Here is a 24238-nt window from a genome sequence, read left to right as displayed (position 1 = left end):
TATGAATGACTTAAACTCATCCGGCTGCATAGTTGCATAGGATCCAAGTCATTATTGTCTTTTGATTGGACTATTCAGTTTAAAACCCTTTCTACTCACCAACCAGGTAGTCAGGAGTCAGATAATATAGAAACAGACCCTTCAGCCTGCCACATCTATGCTGCATCATTGTTCTTATCCCATTAACCAACATCAGGTCTGCTGACTGCTTTAGTAGTCCAATTACTAGGTGATCTATGTTTATCTGCCTCCACCAACTCAGCACATTCCAGACTCTAGCCACTTTCTGTGTGGAAAAAGCTCCCTCAGACCGTCTCACCAAGCCTTCTTTTCCTCACTCTAAGCTATGACTCTGTTGTCATAAGGAAAAAGATTTTTACTGGACAGGCATGTTTTTACCCTATCTATGACATTCATAATTTTATATATAGCTATCAGGTCACCTCTCAGCCTCCTCAAAGGTGACCTGGTAGGTATATATAAAATAGAGAAGTCAAAGCCAACATAAAACCCAAAGAGAGGCATATAATAGAGCAAAAATTGAGAAGTTAGAGGAATAGGAAGCTTTTAAAAAATCAACAGAATGCAGCTAAAAAGTCATTAAGAAGGTAAAGATAGAATACAAAAGTAAGCTAGCCAATAATATTAAAGAGGATACCAAAAGTTTCTTCAGATACCTAAAGTGTAAAAGAGAGGGGAGAGTGGATATCGGACCACTGGAAAACAATGCTGGTGAGGTAATAGTGGGGGACAAGGAAATAGCGGACAAACTTCATCCGTCTTCACTGTGGAAGGCACTGTGTGGTGGAAGCTCCAGGTGTCAGGGTAATGAAGTGTGTGAAGTTGCCATTACTAGGGAGAAGGTTCTTGGGAAACTGAAAGGTCTGAAGGGAGATAAGTCACCTGGACCACATGGTATAAACCTCAGGGTTCTGAAAGAGGTGGCTGAAGAGATTGTGGAGGCATAGTAATAATCTTTCAGGAATCACTAGATTCTGAAATGGTTCCAGAGGACTAGAAAATTGCAGATGTCACTCCTGTCTTCAAGAAGAGAGGGAGGCAGGAGAAAGGAAATTATAGGTTGGTTAGTCTGACCACAGTGGTTGGGAAGATGTTTTTGTCGATTGTCGAGGATGTGGTTTCGGGGTACTTGGAGGCATGTGATGAAATAGGCTGTAGTCAACATGGTTTCCCCAAGGGTAAATCTTGCCGGACAAATGTGTTGGAATTCTCTGAAGAAATAATAAGCAAGACAGACAAAGGAGAATTGGTTGATGTTGTGTATTTGAATTTTCAGTACACCTTTGACAAAGTGCCACACGAGGCTGCTTAACAAGTTACAAGCCCATGATATTACAGGAAATATTTTAGCACAGATAAAGCAATGGCTGATTGGCAGGAGGCAAAGAGTGGCAATAAAGGGAACTATTTCTGGTGGGCTGCCAATGACTAGTGTTCCGCAGGGATCTGTGTTGGGACTAATTCTTTTTGTTATGTCAACGATTTGGATGATGGAATTGGTGGCTTTGTTGCAAAGTTTGCAGACGATGCGAAGATTGGTGAAGGGGCAGATAGGCTTTAGGAAGTAGAGAGGCTACAGAAGGACTTAGGTTAAGAAAATAAGCAAATAAATGGCAGATGGAATACAGTGCAGGAAGTGTATGGTCGTGTGTTTTGATAAAAGAAGTGAAAGCATGGACAGTTTTCTAAACGGAGGTTAATTTACAGGTAGAGTCTGTGGTGAGGAAGGCAAATCCAATGTTAGCATTAACTTCAAGAGAACTAGAATATAAAAGCCAGGATGTAATGCTGAGACTTTATAAAGCACTGGTGAGGCCTTGCTTGAAGTATTATGAGCAAACACAAGGAAATCTGCAGATGCTGGAAATTCAAACAACGCACACAAAATGCTGGTGGAATGCAGCAGACCAGGCAGCATCTATAAGGAGAAGCACCGTCGACGTTTCAGGTCCTGACGAAGGGTCTTGGCCCGAAATGTCGACAGTGCTTCTCCTTATAGATGCTGCCTGGCCTGCTGTGTTCCACCAGCATTTTGTGTGTGTTGTTTGAAGTATTATGAGCAGTTTTGGGCCCTTTTATTTTTTGAAAGAATGTGCTGAAATTGCAGAGGGTTTAAAAGAGATTTATGAAAATGATTCCTGGATTGAAAGGTTTGTCATATGAAGAACATTTGATGGCTCTAGGCCTGTATTCGCTGGAATTCAGAAGAATGAAGAGTGACCTGATTGAAACCTATCAAATGGTGAAAGGCCTTGATAGAGTGGATGAGGAGAGGATGTTTCCTTTGGTGAGGGAGTTTTATGTCCAGAGGGCACAGCTTCAGAATAGAGAAGCATCCTTTTAGAACAGAGACGAGGAGGAATTACTTTAGCCAGAGAGTGGTGAATCTGTGGAAATTCATTGCCACAGGTTGCTGTGAATGCCAGATTGTTATGTATATTTGAGACAGAAGTTGATTGATTCTTGATTGGTCAGGGTATAAAGAGATACAGGGGTGGGGGTGGGGGCTGAAAGGAAAATGGATCAGTCATGATAAAATGACAAAGCAGACTTGATAGGCCAAATGATCTAATTCTGCTCGTATATCTTACTATGAAAAAGCTCTCAGGAAATTAATCCCAGACTGTCCATTTACACCTGAACTAAAATGCTCCAATACATTGAATCTTCTCTGCACCCTCTCCAGTGCTATCACATCTGTCCATTAGTGTGGGAACTAGATTTTATTTTTAATGCTGTCTCATTTAAAAAAAAGCATTTAGACAAGTGATCAAAGCTTTGCTAAAATGTGAAATTTTAAGGAGTGTTAATGGAGAGAGACAATTGAGAGAAAAGTTTAGGCAGGGTGCCTCAGAAAAGATTAGCCTTATTAGTCACGAACATTGAAACACAAGTAAAATATGTTGTTTGCATGAATGGCCAGCATAGTCTGCAGATGCACTGGGAGCAGCCCACAAGTATTTCCATGCTTCCAGTGCCAATAAAGCATGCCTGCAGCTTATTAACCTGTACCCTTTTGGAAACCAGAGCACCCAGAGGAAACCCATGCGATCACCAGGAAAACATTCGAAGTCCTAACAGAGAGCATTGGGAGTTCGCTGGTGCTGTAAAGCATTACACTAGCCACTACACTACCATGCTGCCCTAATTTTAAGAGGTGTACTGATTGAAGTAGGGATGTGGGCACTTGGCAAAAATGCAGATAACTTGGAAGCTTCCAGTGAGAGATTAAGTTAGAGAGGAAACTATATCCATGAAAACATTTGTTTAACAAAGAAGAGAATTGTAGTTTTGACTCTGTTTTACTGGAAGCCCATGCAGGTCGATGAGCTCTATGAAAAGCAGATGCCTAATGTGTCCTCATTTATCCACTCAGACACTCTGGAAGTCCTGAACGATATTGATGAGATGTCAAAGCGTCGAGTTGAGGTCCTCTCTTTCTTCGCTGTAAGTAAAAAATAAACTAATTGTGTCTCAAAGCAAACAAAACTGGGCTTCAGTTTGTCTACAGCATTTAATTAGCACCAAAACTCTGCTAACAAGTGAAGCTGACTGGTTTTGATTGCAGCTAATAACGACTCTAGCTATGAACTGTCTGTACACAGCCTTCAAGGAAAAGCTATTGTAAATATAGAAGATGATAGATTTGCCTTGGCAGCAGAGCTGAGGTAGCACAATTGCCTTTGGAGGAGAATTCTGAGCCATTACAGTTAATAAGAAAACTGTTCCAGTGCATTAAGAGTCATTCCTCCTGCTCCCAGGCATACTTCAATAGGACTGTCCTGCACCCTGCTCTTTACTAATTGGCTTGAATTCTTTATCCCCCTTTTAAGTACTGATCTATTTTTCTTACGAATCAGATAGATGGAGATATGCACGCAGACTTGTGCGCATGCACAAGGAGCTGGCAGATACACAGACACAGACGCACATGCACACAGACGTGTATGTACTCAGGCACATGCAGACATACACAGGTGCGTGTGCAGAGACATATACAGTTATGCATGTGTGCACAGTTAGACACCTGGGCGCATGTGCACAGGCAGACGGGCACGGATACACGGGCATGCATGAGCTGGCACAGACACGGAGGCGCTTGTGCTTGCAGCAGGCAGACGCAGAGAAACTTCCACACACACAGACATCTTTCAAAAGCAATTTAATGCAAGTCGTCTGATTACTGACCCCCATTGATATTGGGAACTGTGTTGCTTTATAGGCTCTACTTAAATTGTCATGATTCAGTTCATATCCACCCTGTTATCCTTCTTTACTCCATGGAGAAACCCCCATCCATCTTTGTGGTTGAAGTAGCTCATCAATGAACCATTTTAACTAACAGACAATGGAGGCTTTGGCCAGAGTCATTCACTGTTTTCCTAGCAAGAACTGGTTTTATACAACCTTTGAGTGCTTCCTCGTATATTGTCAGAGTAGCAATAAAAGTTTGGATAGTGGAGCAGATCGTATGGATCATACTGTCATCATCCTTAGCCGGCAGTATAACTCTGGCCTGTGCTGTATATGGTCGCGTTTTAATCCCGTTGCAAATCTAACCACACATTACCAGAACATGGTAGCCTTGGCTTGATAACTGCCTGTGGAGAGCCTAACGGATGTTTAGAGTTCAACCAGGTTTGAATTACTTCGAACACAAGCCCTCCCAGAGCACTTTCCAAATTTACAGTGAGGTACACATTTTTAAGCGATTTGAGATAGGAGACCTGTATGGCAAGAGAGGTGACTATAGAACTTGCCTGTTTGATAGACATTTCATATGAAAGCAGCAGTCTATAAAACTTGTTGGTGAAGTTCATGTCTGTACACTGCACTTCCTTACCTGTTGAGCTTTTGTCTATTTCATGTTCTGTAGCTCTCACCTGTGATCACCAGAGAGATCTGACTAACGAATCACAGGAACCAGATTGGTGACTATCCCTACCTCAGCCCTTACCAGCTAGTTGTATTGATATGGGAGGGAGCTTCACGCTTTTTTGAGCCTGAAAGTACAGCCCATATTGCACAAGGCAATAAATGTTCAAGTTAACTTTGGACGCATTCTCAGTGTCACGTGCTGTTACTGTACTAAAAGTTTTCTTATTTCTTACAGAATGATCTCCAGCGTCTAATGAGTTCACCTGAGGAACTTTCCCGGAACATTGCATTTGTCTTGGCCTTGAGGAGTATCCAGCATGATCCACGGTAACTAGAGCATGTGAGACTTGTCAAAGATGGACGTGTACTCTATACCTATCATAATCTGTAACCTAAAGTACTTTACAACATTGGAATAACAGTTGCAATGCCGGAACTCAGGCTGTCAGTTTGTTCAAAGAAATCTCTGATAAATTAGCATGAGATGACGGTTAGTCTTCCTTCAGTGCTGTCGGCCAAGTTACTTGCCAGGAGAATGGGAGGAATTCTATTGGACTCAACAGCAGTAAGTTGTAAGGAAAAGCTACATAATCTAGAGCTAAATTCACTGGAATTTAGAAGATTAAAAAGGGATTTGATTTAAGTTTTCATGATATTAAAGATGCTGATGGGGCAGATAAAGAGGAACTGGTTAGGGAATCTAGGATTAGGCGATGCCATCCACAAATTTAGGCTTAGACTTTGAAGAATAACTTCTAGGTGCAAGAGAAGGTAGATGTTTAGAACTTAAATCTATACAGAGTTTACTAATAGGCCTAAATACCTGGTCAATTAATCTTAATTCAAGTTTTTGTTGACTTGCAGTATTAAAGAATATGGAAAAATGCCAGGTCTTGATAATATGCTTAAATGACGGGGCGAGCTCAACAGACCAAATGGCTTATTGCTGCTGCTTTGTTCTCTACTTGGGTTTTTTCCATGAGGTTTATTTCATCCACCTGAGATCAGACCAGGCCCTAGTTTAAAGTCTCTCATAAAGTGGTGAATTAGTAATAGTTGTCTTGTTTCTTGGCCCATCTTGTACAGGCTGAAGTACTCTTATGGAGTTGGATACTCTTGCAATGCTGCACTGACATTATTAGCTCCATTATTACCAGAGGCTTCTTGTATCTCAGCTCAAGTTGTAGGTACCTGGTGAGCATCAGTAGGACACAGATCTGTGTCTTGGCTCTGACCTACCATTTATTAGGTTATTGTTAGATATGTGGGTTATGACCAAAGCAAAAATGGCAGCAGTCACTTAGCACTTTAGTGCAAGGTTGTATCTTAGGTGTGTCAAAAATCGAACTTACAAAAATTAGTGAAAAGAGAACTTCCATTAGTTACAAAAAGGTATCTACCAGAAAGCAATAATAGCTCACTGCGTACAGTGTGAACTTCTGACAGCCCCTATCGCTCCTTCACTGAGCACCTTTTTATTCAGCATTAGGACACGACAGTGTTAATTATGATGCACCCACAATGTAGTAACAATCAGATTATGAAATAAACCAATTTGCCTTAAATAAAGTACAGTCGGCCCTCCTTATCCGCGGGGGATTGGCTCCGGGACCCCCTGTGGAAAACAAAAAACGTGGATGCTCAAATCCCTTACTTAACCTGTCTCAGTACAGTTGTCTTTAGGACCCAGCGGAAGCCTGGGCCTTATTTAACCTAGCTCATTAACCTGGACATTAGGATCCGACGTCACAGCTCTGAATCTGCAGTGTTTATAATCATGAAAATAATGACGATCATGATTGAAAATAAAGTGGAAGTAATAAAGCGATTGGAAAGAGGTGAAACACCATCGGTCATTGGAAAAGCATTAGGCAACAGCCGGTCAGCGATCAGAAAAATTTTAATGGATCATGTGAAAGGTCCTGTCCCGATGAAAGCTACAATTATTACAAAGCAGTGCAGTGGTTTAATTATTGAAATACGTATGTTTCTTGAGTGTTTTATATGCACAGAAAGGTAAAGTATATACTATATACTAAGACAAATGTTTGACTAACTTACGCTAAATAATATCGGATGCACCTGTTCCGACTTCAAATCTGACTTAAATACGGACTCAGGAACAGTACTTGTTCATAACCCGGGGACTGCTTGTACTTTAAAATCATCTCTAGGTTATTTATAATACCTAATACAATGTAAATGCTATGTAAATAGTTGTTATACTGTACTGCTTAGGGAATAATGACAAGAAAAAATAGTCTGTACATGCTCAAACAGCAAGTGCTGGAGAGAGAACTTCCGGGTTTTCCCAATCCGCGGATAAGGAGGGCCAACTGTATACAACTTATGCATATTTGCATACCCCCATTACTGAAGAAATGGAATGTTCCGCCTTGTATGACAGATAAGGCACCAGAAAGCCAACCCAAGCACATTAGCTCAGTTTAGGGCCCATTAGGAGAATATACTGGGGTAGACATTGAAGTGTGCACACTCAGCAGAATGACAAGGTGGTGTTTGTGTGTGTGTGTGTGTAAGGAGTGTGATTACTGAGTGCTCTCCATCGGTTAATCTTCTACCTCAAGAACACTTTTCTGCTTAGTCCCCATATCACCTGACTCCTGTGATTTTCAAAAATATGTGGTTCTCAGCCATTAATAACTGAGCATCTACTACTCAGTAAGATAGAAAATTCCAAACTGTATGACCCATAAGGTAACAAAAATTTTCTTCATTTCTGTCCCAGTTACTGTTTCCTGTCCTGTGACTCTTCCCCAATTTAAAATCAAAGACAGGAAATGAAGAGCAATTGCATCAAGAAAAAGATGATTTGGAGGCTTTTCTTTGGTGAAGCCCTCTCTAAATCATCTTTTTCATGATGCAATTTCTCCTCATTTCTCTAAACTGTATGGACCAATCTAACAAGGTCTCTTGGGGATCATGCAGAGCAGGGCTTTGGCAGGTATGAAGAGGAGGCACAGACTAAGCATGGGAGCTCAGAAAAGACAGAGTGGAGAGTTGTAAAACCAAATTAAGCAAGCAGTAAAGCATCTGGACCCAAGTGCTGTTGGAAGTTAATTAATATTATAGTAGGCAGAGTCAGGAAAGATCTCCCAGTTCCACTGAATGCACAATCTTATATATGAAACAGTTCGTACAGTATGTTACAGGAAAGGCCCTTCAATCACAATGTTGTGCCAAACTAATGAAACTAGTATTAAATGCCTGACTAAACTAATCCCTTCTGCCTACACAATAGCTATAATGGTCCATTCTCTGAATTCGTGTGCCTATCTAAATGCCTCTGTTGTATTTGTCTCATGGCCAACCATGGCAGTGCATTCGAGGCACCCACTAATCTCAGTGTTAAAAAATAAAGTAAAATGTGACCCACACATCTCCATTCTACTTACCCCTCTCCTCTTAAATGCGTACCAGGTTTAGACATTTTGACACTGAGAGGGATACTCTCCAGCTCTCTGCTCTGTGGATGTGGAATCGTGTTTCCTGAACATGTGCATACCTAGAAAGAAACATTCAGGAAATGTCATCAATGTTAAAACTCATGATCCAGATTCTGGAATTTGAAAAGCAGTTGGTGTTGCTCTGATGTACCTTTGAAGCTACATTCTTTTTGAATTGTCTGCTTTGGGTTTAGTCACCCCACTGCAGGAAGAGAGGGAATGGCTGGAAGCCCAGAGAAATAATGCAATAGTGCGCTGAATGTATTCACCTCTGAATAATGGAGTAAGTGATGGGGTGTCCAGACAGAGCTGGAGTGATGTCACAACTACTACCTTGAACTCAATGTCTGTAAGGCCAAGTAATTGATGGAAGGGGAAGTTGAAGGATCAATAATGGAAAGGGTGAGCAGTTTCAAGCTCCTAGGTGTCGGCCTCTTAGAAGATCTATCCTGTGTCCAACATATTGATACAAAGAAAGCACGATGTTGGGAGTTTGAGGAGACAGTATGTTACCAAAGACTCACACAAATTTCTGCAGATGTGTCCTGGAGAGCATTGTAACTATTGCATCATCATCTGGTATGTAAGGGCCACTGCACAGGATTAAAAAAAGTTGCTGAAAGTTTTAAATTCAGCCAGCACCATCACATGCACCAGCCTCCCCAGTATTGAGGACATCTTCAAAAGGTGATGTCTCAAAAGGTGGCATCCATTATTAAGGACCCTCCCAGCACCCAGATGCCCTCTTCTCATTGCTACCATCAGGGAGGAAGTACAGGAGCCTGAAGGAACAACTTCTTCCCCTCTACCATCAGATTTCAGAATGGGTAATAAACCCATGAACACTAACTCACCTTTGTTTGCTCTCTTTTTGCTCTACTTATTTAATTTAATATATTTTTTATATATCGGTCGATTTTGGTTAATTGGGCTATCAGGGTAGTGGCTTATTTAGGACAACTCTGACAGAACAAGAACAAAGCAAGAAATTAGCTCTGATTCCCTTCATCTATTTGGGACACTATGCCACTTATTTGAGCAAGGGACCATTGCTGAACATTTTCTAATTAACATGAGTCGAGTGTACATTATGTGGCAGTTAGACACAAACTGTGCATAGAGGTAACGGTTTTTAAATAGTGTCACTTGCATGTATTTGTGTTCAAAAAGCAGTGATTTTTATCACTGATAGTTGGTAAGTAATAAACAGTAAAACTATTCAGAACTGTTTTGCTCACTACGGTTTCAAACATTCAGGTCTGGAGATGCCAGAAACAGCCAGAGTGAAAATGAAAATGAAACACTGTTTGACAGCAGTCCACTACCTGCACTCTGTATCTGCACTGGTTTTGTTCATTTACAGTCAGTCAAAAGAACACAACAGCGTACATTGAATGAATTCCTCTGTCAGTAGCTATTAGGAACTAATACACAGCTTTACAGTAATGTAGTATTATTGATAGTGTTCTAATTTGTTTTGCATTTTATTTAATTACATAATTTATTACTCAGTTAAATGTTAATTTGGCATTTTTATGTCTTTTAAACTATTGCCATGAAACTGTGGCTAATTGGGACAACCACTTAATTTGACTAAAATGTACCAGTCCCAGTGTGTCCCATTTAACTGGAATTCACCATACTTATTTCTAGTTTTTTTAAAAATATTATTATGTATTGCAATGTACTGCTGCCACAAAACGACGAACTTCACCACATATACCAATGATATTAAACCTGCTTCTGAATCAGCAAAGTCCAAGCATGGTGAGTGATTTAACTGTAGAGTACCATAGAAAGGGCAATAGAGGGATTCAGAAATTAGGGAGGAACTTAAGTGTTTCTTTGGTCCATAATTGTGGCATTTTATATTGCACTGCTCAGTGTATTGATAACTTCCTACAGCTTAGAACAGTCTTGCCAAATGTCAACAGCACTGTCACTTTTGGTACATCTGTATTTAAGTCCAAATCATTAAAATAATTGAAAATCCACAACCTATAAGGCTGTGCACTAGAGCAGCTAGACTTAAATGCAGTACCTATGCTGCTGCATTTTTGGCTAGCACAGTACATTGTCTTTCTCTCTGTCCTGTACATCTGATTCTTGTAACCCACTCATCCGCAGAATGAAAATAGTGAATCTATGCATCTCTGATTCTGGGTCTTGTAAATAAAGAGATCTAAACTGCGCATCCATATTCCTTGGACCATACCAGAAAGCATTTCTTTCTTTTGTTCTCCAACTCTGGCAATGAAAGACAATTTATCTTTATGTTTTGCTCAAGTTCTAATGTTTACTTTCTATATCTGTCAAATCCATATCATTGATTGTTTTAAAGAACAACCCCAAATGGATTCTGTTGTCTTCCAATATTTTTCCCAATGTGATTGTCCTGGTCCTTTCTTATTGTATAACAACGTGGATGTCGTGGATTCTTCATTTGTGTTGCTGCTATTAGTGGAACTCTAAATCAATCTAATCAATATTTTTTTTTACCCCTATAATGTCTTCTCTTTACCCAGAATGATTCTACCTAATACTCATCTGGGTCAATATAATTCTTTATTAGGGCAATCACCATATCATTTCTCCTCTCCCTCCCTCAACTGCAAGATGTTGCTCTTCTTCAAGTACTGTTTTCCTAGGTGCTGCCTGGCCTGCTGAATTCCTCCAGCATTTTGTGTGTGTTGCTCAGATTTCCAGCATCTGCAGATTTTCTCTTGTTTATGATTAACTTTGGTTCCTTTTCCAGTGTTGCTGCTGACTTTCTCCCAACGTTCTTGTACTGCCTTGGCTGTGGAAATTATGATGTGGTGCAGACAGCTCTGAAGAATCTTCCTGATTACACACTACTCTGCCAAGGTAAATATGATTTGTCTTGTATAAACCTTGAGATTGGTTTATTATCTGGTAAGTCTTAAAACTTGATCCGTTTCTCTCTATAAATCCCTGTAACTGAAACTTGCCGCCTTTTGTGACTATATTCAACTAGTCTAATGCCTGGTTCAAATGGTCATTGTAACCCACAGAGAACATCACAGTACACACAAACAACACACACACTATACTGTAGGTGATAAAAGAGGTTTGGGGATCTCTTGGTTTCTTAATAACCCTCCTTAGCTCTTGGGATTTTTTTTATTGCAAGACTTGTAATATGCCACTCTAATACAGTACAGAGATTGAGTAATTTTGCAAACGGAAGATCTTCCAGGTCTGAATTGACCACCAGTATAATTTGTCAGATTATCATAATGACTTAATTATGTTTGATTATGATACAATGTTTGAGGAGTTTATTTGCCTTTACCTGGATGGTAGTGCCGCAGTTCTTTTACTTCTGACATTAACTCATTCTTGTCCTTTGCTTTGTTTCTAGAGCATGCGGGTGTTCTCTTGCACAAGGCTTTCTTGGTTGGAATGTATAGCCAACTTGACACAAGTCCACAGATTGCAGAAGCCATGAAAGTTCTACACATGGAAGCCTCAACTTAAGGACCGAGCATTGTTAAAGTGATGACTTATTGATACAGCAAAATATATTGATAGAAGACTTGATGTTGGACATACTTTTCACACAATGTGTTGAACTTCTAATATTTTTCACGTGAAGAAGTCAAACTTCAGGATGAGGCTGCACAGGATTATTTCCCAAGAACGTAAACTACTGAGAATTAGACGATTTGAACATTGATTTTCTTGCATAACAATAGTCACTGCACTTCAGTTCATCATTTGAAGATCTTTGTGATGATACAACAAATCTTTCAGTTTCTCAATTCCAATTTACTCTCACTCATGCACAATTTGTCAAACTTCAGTTGAAATGCTCCAAGTAAGTGTCAGGAGAAATAGAAGCCATTGTGTACAATTCTGAGCAGCCAAGAGGTTTGCTAGTCTGACAAGAAACACAGCACAAAGCTGAATTCCAACCTCCCATCATACTTGAAGATGAGGCTTACAGATGCAAATGCATAGCCAGACATTTAGTCACTGAACCTGTTACTATTGTAACCAGGACTCAGTAGTGCTGTCTTAAAATTTGAAAGCAATTCAGTGAAAGCCATCAGAGCTTACTGGTCTTATTGCTTGTATTAGGCTCCTTGGGATAATTCTGTGGATTGAATAAGATCTTGTGAATGCATGGGACTGAGATTCCACAGACAGGACCCACATATAGTGGTTCCACGATGTTCTGTGAAAACATTGTGCTTTTGTTGAATTTTTTATATAAAATAAATATTTGACAAAAACATTAGATATGTTTGCTATTGTGATACAAGCTGAGCAGGATAAACTGTCCAAGTGACCAGCAGCAAGTGAAACTGTTGGGCAGAGTTTTTGCTGGTGGTTTTCCAAGCTGTTTCTAATTCTTGGGAATTAACCTTGTAAATGAAAAAGAGACTCAGAATCTTCTAGTACTTGTCATAACTGAAGAAGACGTTCTGTTTTGAGCACGTCAAATACTGCTGAGAATTTGGAATACTGGGAACAATTTTGGGCTTTGTATCAAAGAAAAGATGTGCGGCCCTGGAGAGAGTTGAGAGGAGCCTCACAAAAATGATCCCAGGAATGAAAGACTTAACCTATTTAATTTCTCTGAGCTGGTGTTAGTCAGACTTCACAAGGATGAGGGGGAGATCTCATTGAAGCCTATCGTGTACTGAAAGGCTGAATAGAATGGACTTGGAGAGGGTATTTCCATTAGCAGGAGAGTCTAGGGTCTGAGAGTACAGACTCAAAATAAAGGGATGTCTCTTTAAAATCAAGATGCAGAGCAACTTCTTCAGCCAGATGGTGAGTTTGCTGAATTCGTTGCCACAGAAGACTGTGGAGGCAAAGTTAATTGGGTTTATTTAAGGCAGCGATTGATAGTTCTTGATTGGTAAGGGGGTTAGGATTATGTAGCATGAAGTCATGCACTTCATTGAGAGGAATCAGAAGGCAGATTATTATCTACTTCAGGGCTTCCCAGCATTTTTTAATGACATGGACCAATACCATTAAGCAAGGGGTCCGTGTGTACCAGGTTGGGAATCCCTGCTATAAGTGGATCAAAATTGTAAATGAGTGATGTTCAGTGATATTTAGAAGTATGGAGCATGAATAATTAAATGTTAGCAGTCAGTTCGTACTGAAGGTAAATGGTACATTGGCCTTTATTACAAAAGGATTACAGTTTATGAATGGGAAGGTTTTGTTACAGTACAGGATTTTGGACAGGTGAGGCCAAAATTTGGTGTACTTCTGGACAGTGTAGAGCAGGGTTTCTCAACTGGGGTTCAGCAGAACCCGAAGGTTCTGTGAGGTCGCTAGGGCTAACGCGGGAGATAGTGATTTAAAAAAAAATTTCCTTTCTTTCTTTTTTCAATCTTTTTATTGATTTAAAAAAGTAGACAAACAGGAGGGGGATATCTCTGGTATATATATCAATAGCAGTACATACAGAAATAAACTATCAGAACCACACATAGTGTTGATCTACAACGTATAAATTTGATATAGAATGTATAAATTCTCTTACCAATTTATGAAGGAAGGAAGGACTATTAGAAATTTTTATATAAGAGAGGAAAAAACCACCACTATTCTAAACAGGGGGAAAAAAAGGACTGGGCAGTCCATCCTGAGAGAAAAACCAACAGAAGAGAGACTCTGATCAAATCCAAGGTTCTGAAAAAATAACTGGAAGAGAATCAGTACAAAAATCAGATCATATGAAAATATTGAATTTAAGGTCGCCAGATTTCTTCAAGTTTAAAGGATGTATCCAATGTCTGACTTATTTTCTCTAGACAAACAGGACACAATAGAGGAAAGTCAATAAAAGGCGGTAGGAGTGTTAGGGTCCTTCCATTTAAGTAAAATGGCTTTCGTAGACAATAAGGCTAAAAAGGCTATCATCCGCTGAGCAGAAGCAGAATATTTCCTGCTTCCCAAAAGTAGCTATAAATACGTTTGATTGTAAATCCAGATCCAGCACTTTTGATAAGGTTTTAAAAACATTTTTCCAAAAATTCTCCAACTTTATGCAAGACCAAAACATGAGTTAAAGTGGCCACCTGAGTATTACATCTATCATAAATAGGATTAATATTGGGGAAAAATACTGGCTAATTTATCCTTTGACATTTGTGCCCGATACAATACCCTGAACTGTATCAAGGAATGACGGGCACAAATAGATGAAGTATTTACCAGATGAAAAATTTTACTCCATTGATTATTTGAAAGTAACTCTTGAAAATCCAATTCCCAGGCAGCTTTAATTTTATCATTAGTAAATTCAATAACCATTTATAAATTGTAGCTATTGATTTTTTTTGGAGTGGTTTAACCTGGAAGAGGATATCTATCACATTAGATGGATAAGCGGAGGGATAATTTGGAAGCAAAGTATGTATAAAAAAAATCATAATTTGTAAATATCTAAAGTGTACATCGGATAAATCAAATTTATCCACTTGCTGAGTGAAAGACATTAAACAATCCCCTATAAACAAATCTGAATAAGTTATTATACCTTTGGTTTTCCAAATTAAAATAATGTTCAATTGTCTCCAAATATTAAAGTATGAATATCTATTAATGAATCCAGTTTGATGGTTAGGGATAACTTCAGGTGAAATATTCTCGATCCTATTAGCCAAAACTTTTGAAAGAATTTTAGAATCCACATTTAGTAAAAAAATTGGTCTATAAGAGGCACATTCAGATAAATCTTTTCCTTTTTTAGGGAATAGTGAAATGAATGACTCATAAAAAGTTTTTGGGAGAGTCCCAGAGGGTATAGAATCAGTGAAAACTTGACATAATTGAGATGTAAGTATCTCAGTAAAAGTCATAAAAAATTCCACTGTATATCCATCTGGTACCAGAGCTTTACCTGATTGGAGGGAGGAAATAGCCGTTGTTATTTCCTCTTGTTTAATAGGCGCATCTAATGTATTCATCTCTTGAGTGGAAATGTTAGGTGTATTCAGCTTTTGCAAAAATCTATTCATAGAAGTAGTATTGTCTGAGTAGCCAGATTTATAAAGGTTAGAGTAGAAATCCAGAAATACCTTAATAATTTCCTGACCATCTGACATTTCAATTCTATCAGCTGTTTGTATTTTCAAAATCTGTCTTCTAGCCATATCTGCTTTTAATTGACAGCTAACAATTTGCCTGACTTATCCCCATGTATGTAAAATTGACTTTTAGATTTGAGAAGTTGCCGCTCAATGGGATAGGTCAAAAGCCAATCATGCTGTGTTTGATGTTCCACCCTTTCCTTATAAAGATCTTCATTAGGTGTTTCTGAATAAACTATCTATTTCTTTAATCTTGTTAGTTAATCACTAAACGTTCTGCTTTGGCTTTCCTTCTTAAACCTACTGAATATGAAATTATCTGTCCCCTGAGAAAAGATTTCATCGTATCCCAAATAACCCAATTTGACATTCCCTCAGTTGTATTTAATTCAAAAAATAAAGAAATTTGTTCTTTAATAAAACTTACTACATCATTACAGGACTTAGTTTTTGTATTAAATCTCCACTGAGAAGAATTTAAAATGTTATCAGGAAATCTAAATGTTAATTTCAAGGGTGCATGGTCCAACAAAGTGATGACATCATACATGCAATCGGCAACAAAAGGCACCAATTACATGTACAGCAAAAAATAATTAGTTCTTGAGTGTTTATGATATACATGCGAAAAGAAAGAAAAATCCCTATCTTTTGGATGTATAACTCTCCAGATATCAACCAAATTGTATTCCAATAAAAAAGAGTTCATACAAGTCACAGCCTTATTAGGAAGCAATAGATTGGTTGCTGACCTATCAATCGAAGGATTTAAACAACAATTGAAGTCACCGCCTGTAATCAACTTGTATTCACTTAAATTTGGCAATGCAGAAAACAGTTTCTTAAAAATTTCAGGATTATCAATATTAGGTGCATAAACACACACACTAAAGCCACCTTTTGACCGCATAACAGACCAGTATTGATTAAATATCTTCCCATTGAATCAGTAACAGTATTAAAATGTACGGAAGGGATTTAAGATTTAATAAAAATAGAGACCCCTCTAATTTTAGTTACTGATAAAGAATAAAATTGATAACCTCACTAAAATTTTAAAAAATGATTTTCATCTGCCCTACGAATATGGGCAAAAATAACACCAGCCTGAAGTGTTTTTAAGTTCTTAAAGATCTTTTTCCGCTTAATAGGTTGGTTCATACCATTCAAATTCCAAGATGTTATATTAATTTAATTAATATCCATATTTAAACTTATATAATATAAGATATTGTAAAGTAAGTTATTGCATAAGCACAAATCAAATCTACCAGGAAAAATATAGCATGAACTCGATCAAAGACTTTTTAAAAAAAAGCAACATGATTGACAGAAAAACCTCTCAGGATTGCCCAGTCAGAGAACACCTAATCTAATAACCCCGTCCCTCCCCCCAAACCTCTGGAGTTAAATCTTCAATTATACAAATGGCTGCCCCATTAAAGATTAGTTTCCCTCGCTTCCTTGCATCTCGGAGAATTGCTTCTTTAGTTGTAAAATAATGCAGGCGTAGTATCACATGGTGAGGATTCATCTCAGGTGAAGGCTTTGGATGGAGAGAACGATGGACTCTATCATCGGAGGGGCTTCAAGTATCTCACTAAAAAGTGAATGTAACATCTGTAAAATATTTTGATGGCTCACCGGATTCCGTATTTTCGGGCAAACCCAGTATGCGTAAATTAATTCTGCGACGTCTACTTTCCAGATCAACTGTTTTCTTCTTAATTCTTGATATTTCCGAAGTAGCCTCATTAATTTTCTTTTCCATAGCCAATATCTTTAAATCTTGTTCTTTAATAACTTGATTCATTGCTTCCTGTTCTCTTTTAATTCTGTTGGTAGTCTTCTTGAGTGACTCGAATTGGATTTCCAGATTGCCATAAGATTCCTGGATGATGGAAATAATTTTTTCAAACTTTTCATTAGCCTTCACTAGGCTATCAATTATAGTATTCATATCTTGCATTAAAGAGAGCATTCTTTCTGAAATAAGGACTTCCGCTGATTGCTCTGTTGGATTGGTTTCAGCAATGGTTTTTCCAGCTTTTTTTAAAATCCCTGCCATCGTAATTAAATTGTAAAACCTTCAGTAAAAGTAATAAATCTTCAAACTTTAAACGGAACTAGCAGTGTGAAGTAGGTTATCAAAGTTAGGAGCAGCGCACAAGCATCCTACTCCATTGACTGCCAATGGGAGACTCCCATCATTTTTTGAACTTGCACAATGCATGATGCTAGCACTCTCAGTGACTGAGTAGTCCAATTAGCAATCTTGTTAAGAGGTCTCTCAGCCCAATATGGCAGTGCACAGTTGGACTGTGTTTATTTGGTTGAGTCCATTCTCAGTTTTTAACACAACTTGGGCAGACCTTTGATAATTGGTGAGGAATTTGTTGCACAGAGGGGAGGACAGTAGGCTGATGAGCATGAAATGTGTTTTCCATGCATTAAATGGACTTGCCCAACTTGGGCTGTAACATCAGCCCCTCCCTCCCAACTTACCTTTACACACCTTTGACTACCTTGTGAGAGCGAGCAAGCTACCAATGTAGTAGAAGATTGGAGGGAAATTTTCATTCTAAAGATGGCGATTTTTGAAGAGGAGTTGTGAGATGGAAGAGGAGGATTCTAGGCCTAGGTATACAGACAATTCTGATAAGGTTAGTGATGAAGAATTACAATCTTCTGAGTCATTTCACTGCTCTTGTGCAACAACAGACTCACAAAAAAGTCCATCTTTACAATGAAAGCTACCTATCAGTGGGTTTTACATGGACTGGTGATCCAAGTTGTCCTATTCCATTGTGCCTAGTCTGTGGCAAACAAATGTAACAATGGCTCCAGCAAAACTAAAAAGACACTTAACTACAGATCACAGTCATATGACATGTAAAGTGTTGATTATTTTAAAACTACTATTGGAATCTCAAAACCAACAGATTAAAGCATTTGAAAGTGAAGTCACAGTTAGTAGAAGGATTCAGGAAGCAAATTATTTAATAGCCTTAAGCCTAGTCACTAGAGAATGTTTAAAAAAAACTGTGAAAACCTGGACAAAGAACACACCATACAGAAATCTGGTGGCTTAGCAGAGGAAGTGTTGTCAACAGCGTGTTTGAGCTAAAAGGTGAATTGCAGGAAGTACTTTCAAGGAAATAGTAAGCCAGATTTTGCTGAGTACTTTAAAGATGATGAATGGCTGCAGAAACTAGCCTACTTAACACACATTTTTCTTCATATGAACCGGTTGAACAAGTCTCTGCAAGGTCCTGGAGAAAATGTTTCAGTTTCAAGTGACAAGATTCTTGGATTTAAAAGGAAACAGAAACTTTGAGAAAATCATGTTGCAAAAGGAAATTTTGAAATTTTTTGACTGCTAATGGGCTTGAGAATGAGGAAGGATATCAGAAGGTCTTGAGTCTTATTGCAAACCACCTTGAAGAACTGCAGAACAAAATTGAACAATATTTTTCCTTCTTTTCAACATGTGTATGACTGGGTGAGGGACTGTTTCTCTTCATCTTCTGCTCAGCCTGACAACTTGACTTTGACAGAAGTGGAAGAGCCTTGTGAGCTGCACTCTGATCATGTACTCAAGATTTACTGATCTCTCCTTGGACAAGTTCTGGATTTCTGTGGAAATCTGCCATTCATAAGGAATCAATGAACATTTTGCTGCCAGTTTTCAACTTCTTACATGTGTGAATAAGCTTTTTCTTGTTTTACAAGCATCAGGAACAAGGATAAAAATCTTCTCATTTCAGTTGAAAGTGAAATCTGTGGGTGCTTCTCTCAAGTTCAACCCTGAATTGAGAAATGTATTATGTTTGTCTTATGGACTTTTAAAATTTATGAAAGGGAATGAAAGAGATTAATTTCAAGAAAGATAAGCAAAAAATAATTCTCTACTCAAAAGAGCATTGACAACTATTTTTGGATTATTATATCTACAACATACTGATCACACTAATGTACCGTGAGCTGTACATATAATATTTTTTAGGCAGGAATTCCTTGAGACCTGAAAATTATTTCAAGGGTTAGCCCAGGACGTAACATTTGAGAAAGGCTGCTGTAGAGGGTTGTCAAAGGATACAGCAGAATATAGATCAGTTACAGATATGGGTAGAGAAATGGCACATCGGTTTTAATCTCTGCAATGTGAGATGTTGCATTTTGGCACATCCAATGTAAGGGTGAAAAATGCACTTACTGGCAGGACCCTTAACAGGATTGACATACAGAAGGACTCGGGGTCTAAATCCGTAGCTCACTGAAAATAGCCATGGATGTCTTCATTGGTTGGGTCATTGAGTACAAGAATAAGAAAGTTATGTTGCAGCTGTATAAAACTTTGGTTGGGCTGCACTTGGAGTATTGTGTGCAATTCTGGTTGCCCTATTACAGGAAAGATGTGAAGGCTTTGGAATGGGTGCAGAAGACATCGACCAGGATGCTACTTGATTATGAGCTATAAAGCGAAGTTGAACAGACTTGGGTTTTTACTGTGGAGTGTTGAGGGAAGGCTGAGTGAAGGCCTGATAAGATTTTAAGAGACATAGACAGGGTAGGCAGAATAATTTTTCTCCCAGGGCAGAAATGTCAAGTACGTAACTTGAGGGTGTGCATTTAAGGCAAGAAGAAACAAGTTTAAAATGATGGGTGACTAGAACAGGCTGCAGGGAAGAGTGGTGGAAAAAGATATGATAGTAGTGTTAAGGGGCTATCAGATGCCTGAATGTGCAGAGAATGGAGGGATATGGATCAGGTACAGGCAGAAACAAATTAGTTTGATTCGGCATTGTATTGGTTGCAGATATTGTGAGCTGAAAAACCTGTTCTATGTTATCTCAAAATGAATATAGCAGCACTGCAGGCGGTACAAAGGAGATTCACCAGTTAATTTCCTGGGATAAGGGTTGGCCTATAAGAAGGGAGTAGACAGTTTACATTTGTATTCCATGCAGTTTCAAAGAATGAGGGGTGATCTTTTTCAGACATATAAGACCTGGGTTCGCAATCTTTTTTATGCCATGGACTAATACCATTGAGCAAAGGTCTGTTGACCCCAGTTTGGGAATCCCCGCCCAAAGGGAACTTTTCCCTAGTGAGAGAATCTTAAACAAGGGGACATTGCTGTAAAACAAACAGCTAGTCATTTAAAACTGAGGAGTAGACATTTCTTCTCTTGGAAAGTAGTGAATCTCCAAGAGTAGTGGTCCAAGAATAGTGGAGACCAAATCATTAGGGCCTTTATGGTGCAGATAGATGAGTATTTGAAAGATTGAGGTACTGAGAACTGGCAAGAAAGAATAATTAAGGTCAACATAGATCAGCATCTGAAGCTTAACTCCTAATGAAATGTGGTGCTGCTGTAAGATTCTATTGCTTTCTTTTGCCACTGGGAAACTTCAGGAACGCCCGAATACAAGCCATCACCAGCAATGAAAAAGTAGAATGATTTACTTAATGTGATGTAGGTAGAGTCCATTTAGTCCGCAGGTTCCCTCCTTGTTTTCAGCACAGAATTCCCTTTTTTTTGTTCTTAGTGACATTCTCTCTCACCTACCCAACAACTCCCCTTTGATTTTCTTTTGCCATTTACCTACAGGGACAATTTACAGTCACCTATTAACATATCAGCGCACCTTTAAAATATGGGAGGAAACCAGAGCACCCAGAGAAAACCCACACAGTTACAGGAAGAATGTGCAAACTCCACAGAGTTGGCAACAGGTCAGGATTGAAACTGCTGCTGTGAGGGAGTGGCACAGCCTGCTGCAAATGTGGAGTGCTCTCAGAACCAATTGTTGTAGATTGCAAATCGAACAAGTTATGATAAAATAGAGGAACAGTGTTATGAGTGCTGTAGTTTGCACAAAAAGTTTCAGAACCAAAAGAAGTAGATGCCCGGTATTTGATTTCTGAGACACTACATTTTTAAGCACCATGTGATTCAAGTTTTCATTTTTTTTAAAATTAACTATCACATGGCTTGATTGTGAAGTCAGGATTATTCTTTGTGGACCACTACACATGTGAGGTACCAAAGCACAGGTTTTCCGGGACCACTCATACAGTCTCGCTGTCCCAGCCCAGCAGGACGGTACACTACCCCTTCACAGCAGACCCCATCCAGTGCCTCACCATCCACTTATTGCAGCCCTGATTCTCCCACCACCTCCCCCAACACCACCACCTTTTCATGATCTGACTACTGAGCAATGGCAGTCCTCCAATTCCTGAACTGCCTCTCCCTCGGCTACTTGCCAACACAACCCCACCTGACCCAAAACTCCAGAAACAGTTCTGTGCTCTTGAACTTCTGACATCCCCAGCCACAGGTTCACAGTGCACTCGAGTATTCACTCACACGCAGGCCTTCAGCATGCCATCATTGTCCCAACATGTCACACTGGTATAATAGATAAGCCATTTCTCATCGATACTATAGGCTCTTGGCTTGCTCTTCCAAAGCCAGCCAGTACATGCAGACAGTGAGCCGTGGAGGTCAAGGGCCAAGAGAAGTGTGGATTATTTGAATGGCTTAAAGAGAAGCAATTGGGATTAGTCTGAATAACAACATGACAACTACAGCCTTGCTGAGTTTGAAGAGTATATAATCTTACTCTGTAGCCTTTCACAATGTTTTGGTGTTGTACACCTTAGAATGGTGTTTCTCAGTCTTTGCAACCAAACCCTGCCCAGGAACCAGCATTGCTGGCTTTTTGTTGTTGTTTTGTCTTGAGTTTTCCCCTGGAATAGAAACAGGAAACCTCTCGGGTGTCTGAACCATATTTTCAGTTACATTATGCCTGGATTCTGCAAACCCAGTTGTTACAACAGATGACACAGATCTGTGATAGTCAGTAAAAGAGAGTGAATAAATACTGGTGGACAGAGTGCGAGGGATTTTTTTGTTTTGTTAAATCTCATACTTTTCATTCCAGACAAGGCAGAGCAAAGATCAGTTTGCAGCAACAGGAGATGAGGTTTTTGTTTCTGATGCCTTTTTTGAACAAGAATAAAGTTTGTAAGATCGTGTGGTTGATTGGATAAGTTAGTTCGGAGAGCGTTGAAAGGTATTTTTAGAAAGATTAGATTATTTCTGATGAAAGGTGCGTATGTACTAGAAGCTGTTGACTCTCAGGAGGTGCGATGAGATAGTTAAAGAGGTTTTGGCTCAAAGCTGTGATGGAACTCACTGTACTTTGCAAGTGAAGTGGAACAAGTGGAATGACAGTTAGGAAGAGGGGTAATAGAGAAACAACAAAACAACCATTTTCCTAGGAAGAAAGTGACAGGGTTTAAGAGGGGTTAGTGATGGTTTTGACGGGTTAATGATGGATCAAGATACTGATTTTTGTTTCTTATTCTCTGTGGATATTAATGGATACACTTGATCTGCAAAAGTGAGTCTCTTCGGTAAGATCACTGTTAAAGGGACAGCCTGTCGCCTTCATTCAGCATTGGACACACCATCTGTCTGCACACCATTTCCAATGGCCTTTCAAGCAAGGTATCATCTGTAGTCCCATTCATTTGATGATGTCAGCAGCTATTTGACTGTAGGGGCATCACCACATGTTACAGGAAAACGAATTTGTTAAAATTACGAACCTTATCAAGATTATTTCTATCCATAAGACTTCCTACTTCAGACCAATAGTACGGCGGCTACTTTTAGCAATCTCACCTGCATATGCTATTGATCAGATATCAGGACCTAGAAGATGTAAAATTGATACACCTGTGATCTCCACACCCCGACTCTCAGAGAGGAGTGATTTACCACCTCAAGCACTGGAGGGCCAACCTAGAGTGAAAAAATGAGGATCGGCAATCCTGCCCCACCATTTAGCAGCTGAGCAACACCAAACATAGGGATTCACTGTTTAATTAATGGCTCCTTGTTGGGATCTAGCCTTGCACAAATTAATTTCTACATTATTTCATTCTGAAAGCAACCTAATTGTGAATGGACTGTTGGCTGTAGAGAATTTTGATTACTCTGAGATGGTGGAAGAAGCAGTGTAAATGCTTTCCTTTATTAGTTGTCAATTTTCTCCATTATTTGTTTCCAATCTTTGGTAATCCGTATTAACTTGATCAGTTGGCTTATTGTTGTCTTGTAGCCACTTAGTAAGTGAAACCAGGAGATAAAGAGAGAGAGTTGGAAGAAGGCTGACAGAAGTTACGTTCTTACCTCATCATGGACTAAAGATGTCTTGTCATCAGTAAAGTGTTTTCTGAATTGTATTTGCTCTTCCGAGCAATAGGGAGAGTTGGTGAGGGAGCATAATGGTATGTGACTCACGTTAACTTGATGGACTGAATGGCCTCCTATCTCATAGGGAAATATGTTGGGATAAGTAGTGAATCTGTGATGCCAAATATACTTTGATTCCTTTAGGTTCATGAGTGTTAGCCATTTGCTCCTTGTAGAGTAAGCTACTGGAAAGCCACCAGCATTCTGAGGGTTAATGATTTCATTGTCCAGCCCTAATTGTTAATGGTAACCATTTCAAACTAAGGCCAACATTCTGACAGAAGGGAATGAGCACCTGAAATGGCACACCTGTCCAACTCACCTTTTCCTCAATGCCATTTCACAGCAAATCACCTAATGCTCTTTCACGCATGAACTCCTGCCTTGTTTGCACAGAAATATGCACACAGCTTTCTCAACCCAATTTTCCCACTTTGAAGTCTGAAGTGTGATTGCAATGGACTTTAACTGCTCGCTTTATCATTTCTACATGAGCTACACTTCCATTTTCACATCTTCTC

At 39.2% G+C, this 24238-nt stretch overlaps 1 protein-coding gene across 3 annotated transcripts in view; it reads left to right on the top strand.

The window, feature by feature from the left end:
* The window catches only part of ints1 (integrator complex subunit 1), a 201781-nt gene extending 189159 nt beyond the window's left edge, over positions 1-12622 (top strand). For all 3 annotated transcript variants that reach the window (XM_059979779.1, XM_059979778.1, XM_059979780.1), the window contains exons 45-48: positions 3398-3468; positions 5135-5226; positions 11122-11231; positions 11749-12622. In XM_059979779.1, the coding sequence (XP_059835762.1) occupies positions 3398-3468; positions 5135-5226; positions 11122-11231; positions 11749-11864 (389 nt within the window). In that variant the 3' untranslated portion in view covers positions 11865-12622. The remainder of the gene's footprint in view (positions 1-3397; positions 3469-5134; positions 5227-11121; positions 11232-11748) is intronic.
* Positions 12623-24238: the final 11616 nt, after the last annotated feature.

This window comes from Hypanus sabinus, chromosome 9 (genome assembly GCF_030144855.1).
Source record: "Hypanus sabinus isolate sHypSab1 chromosome 9, sHypSab1.hap1, whole genome shotgun sequence".
Taxonomy (NCBI): domain Eukaryota; kingdom Metazoa; phylum Chordata; class Chondrichthyes; order Myliobatiformes; family Dasyatidae; genus Hypanus; species Hypanus sabinus.
Note: the sequence above shows the minus strand (reverse complement) of the source record. Positions and strands in the feature narration are given on the sequence as shown.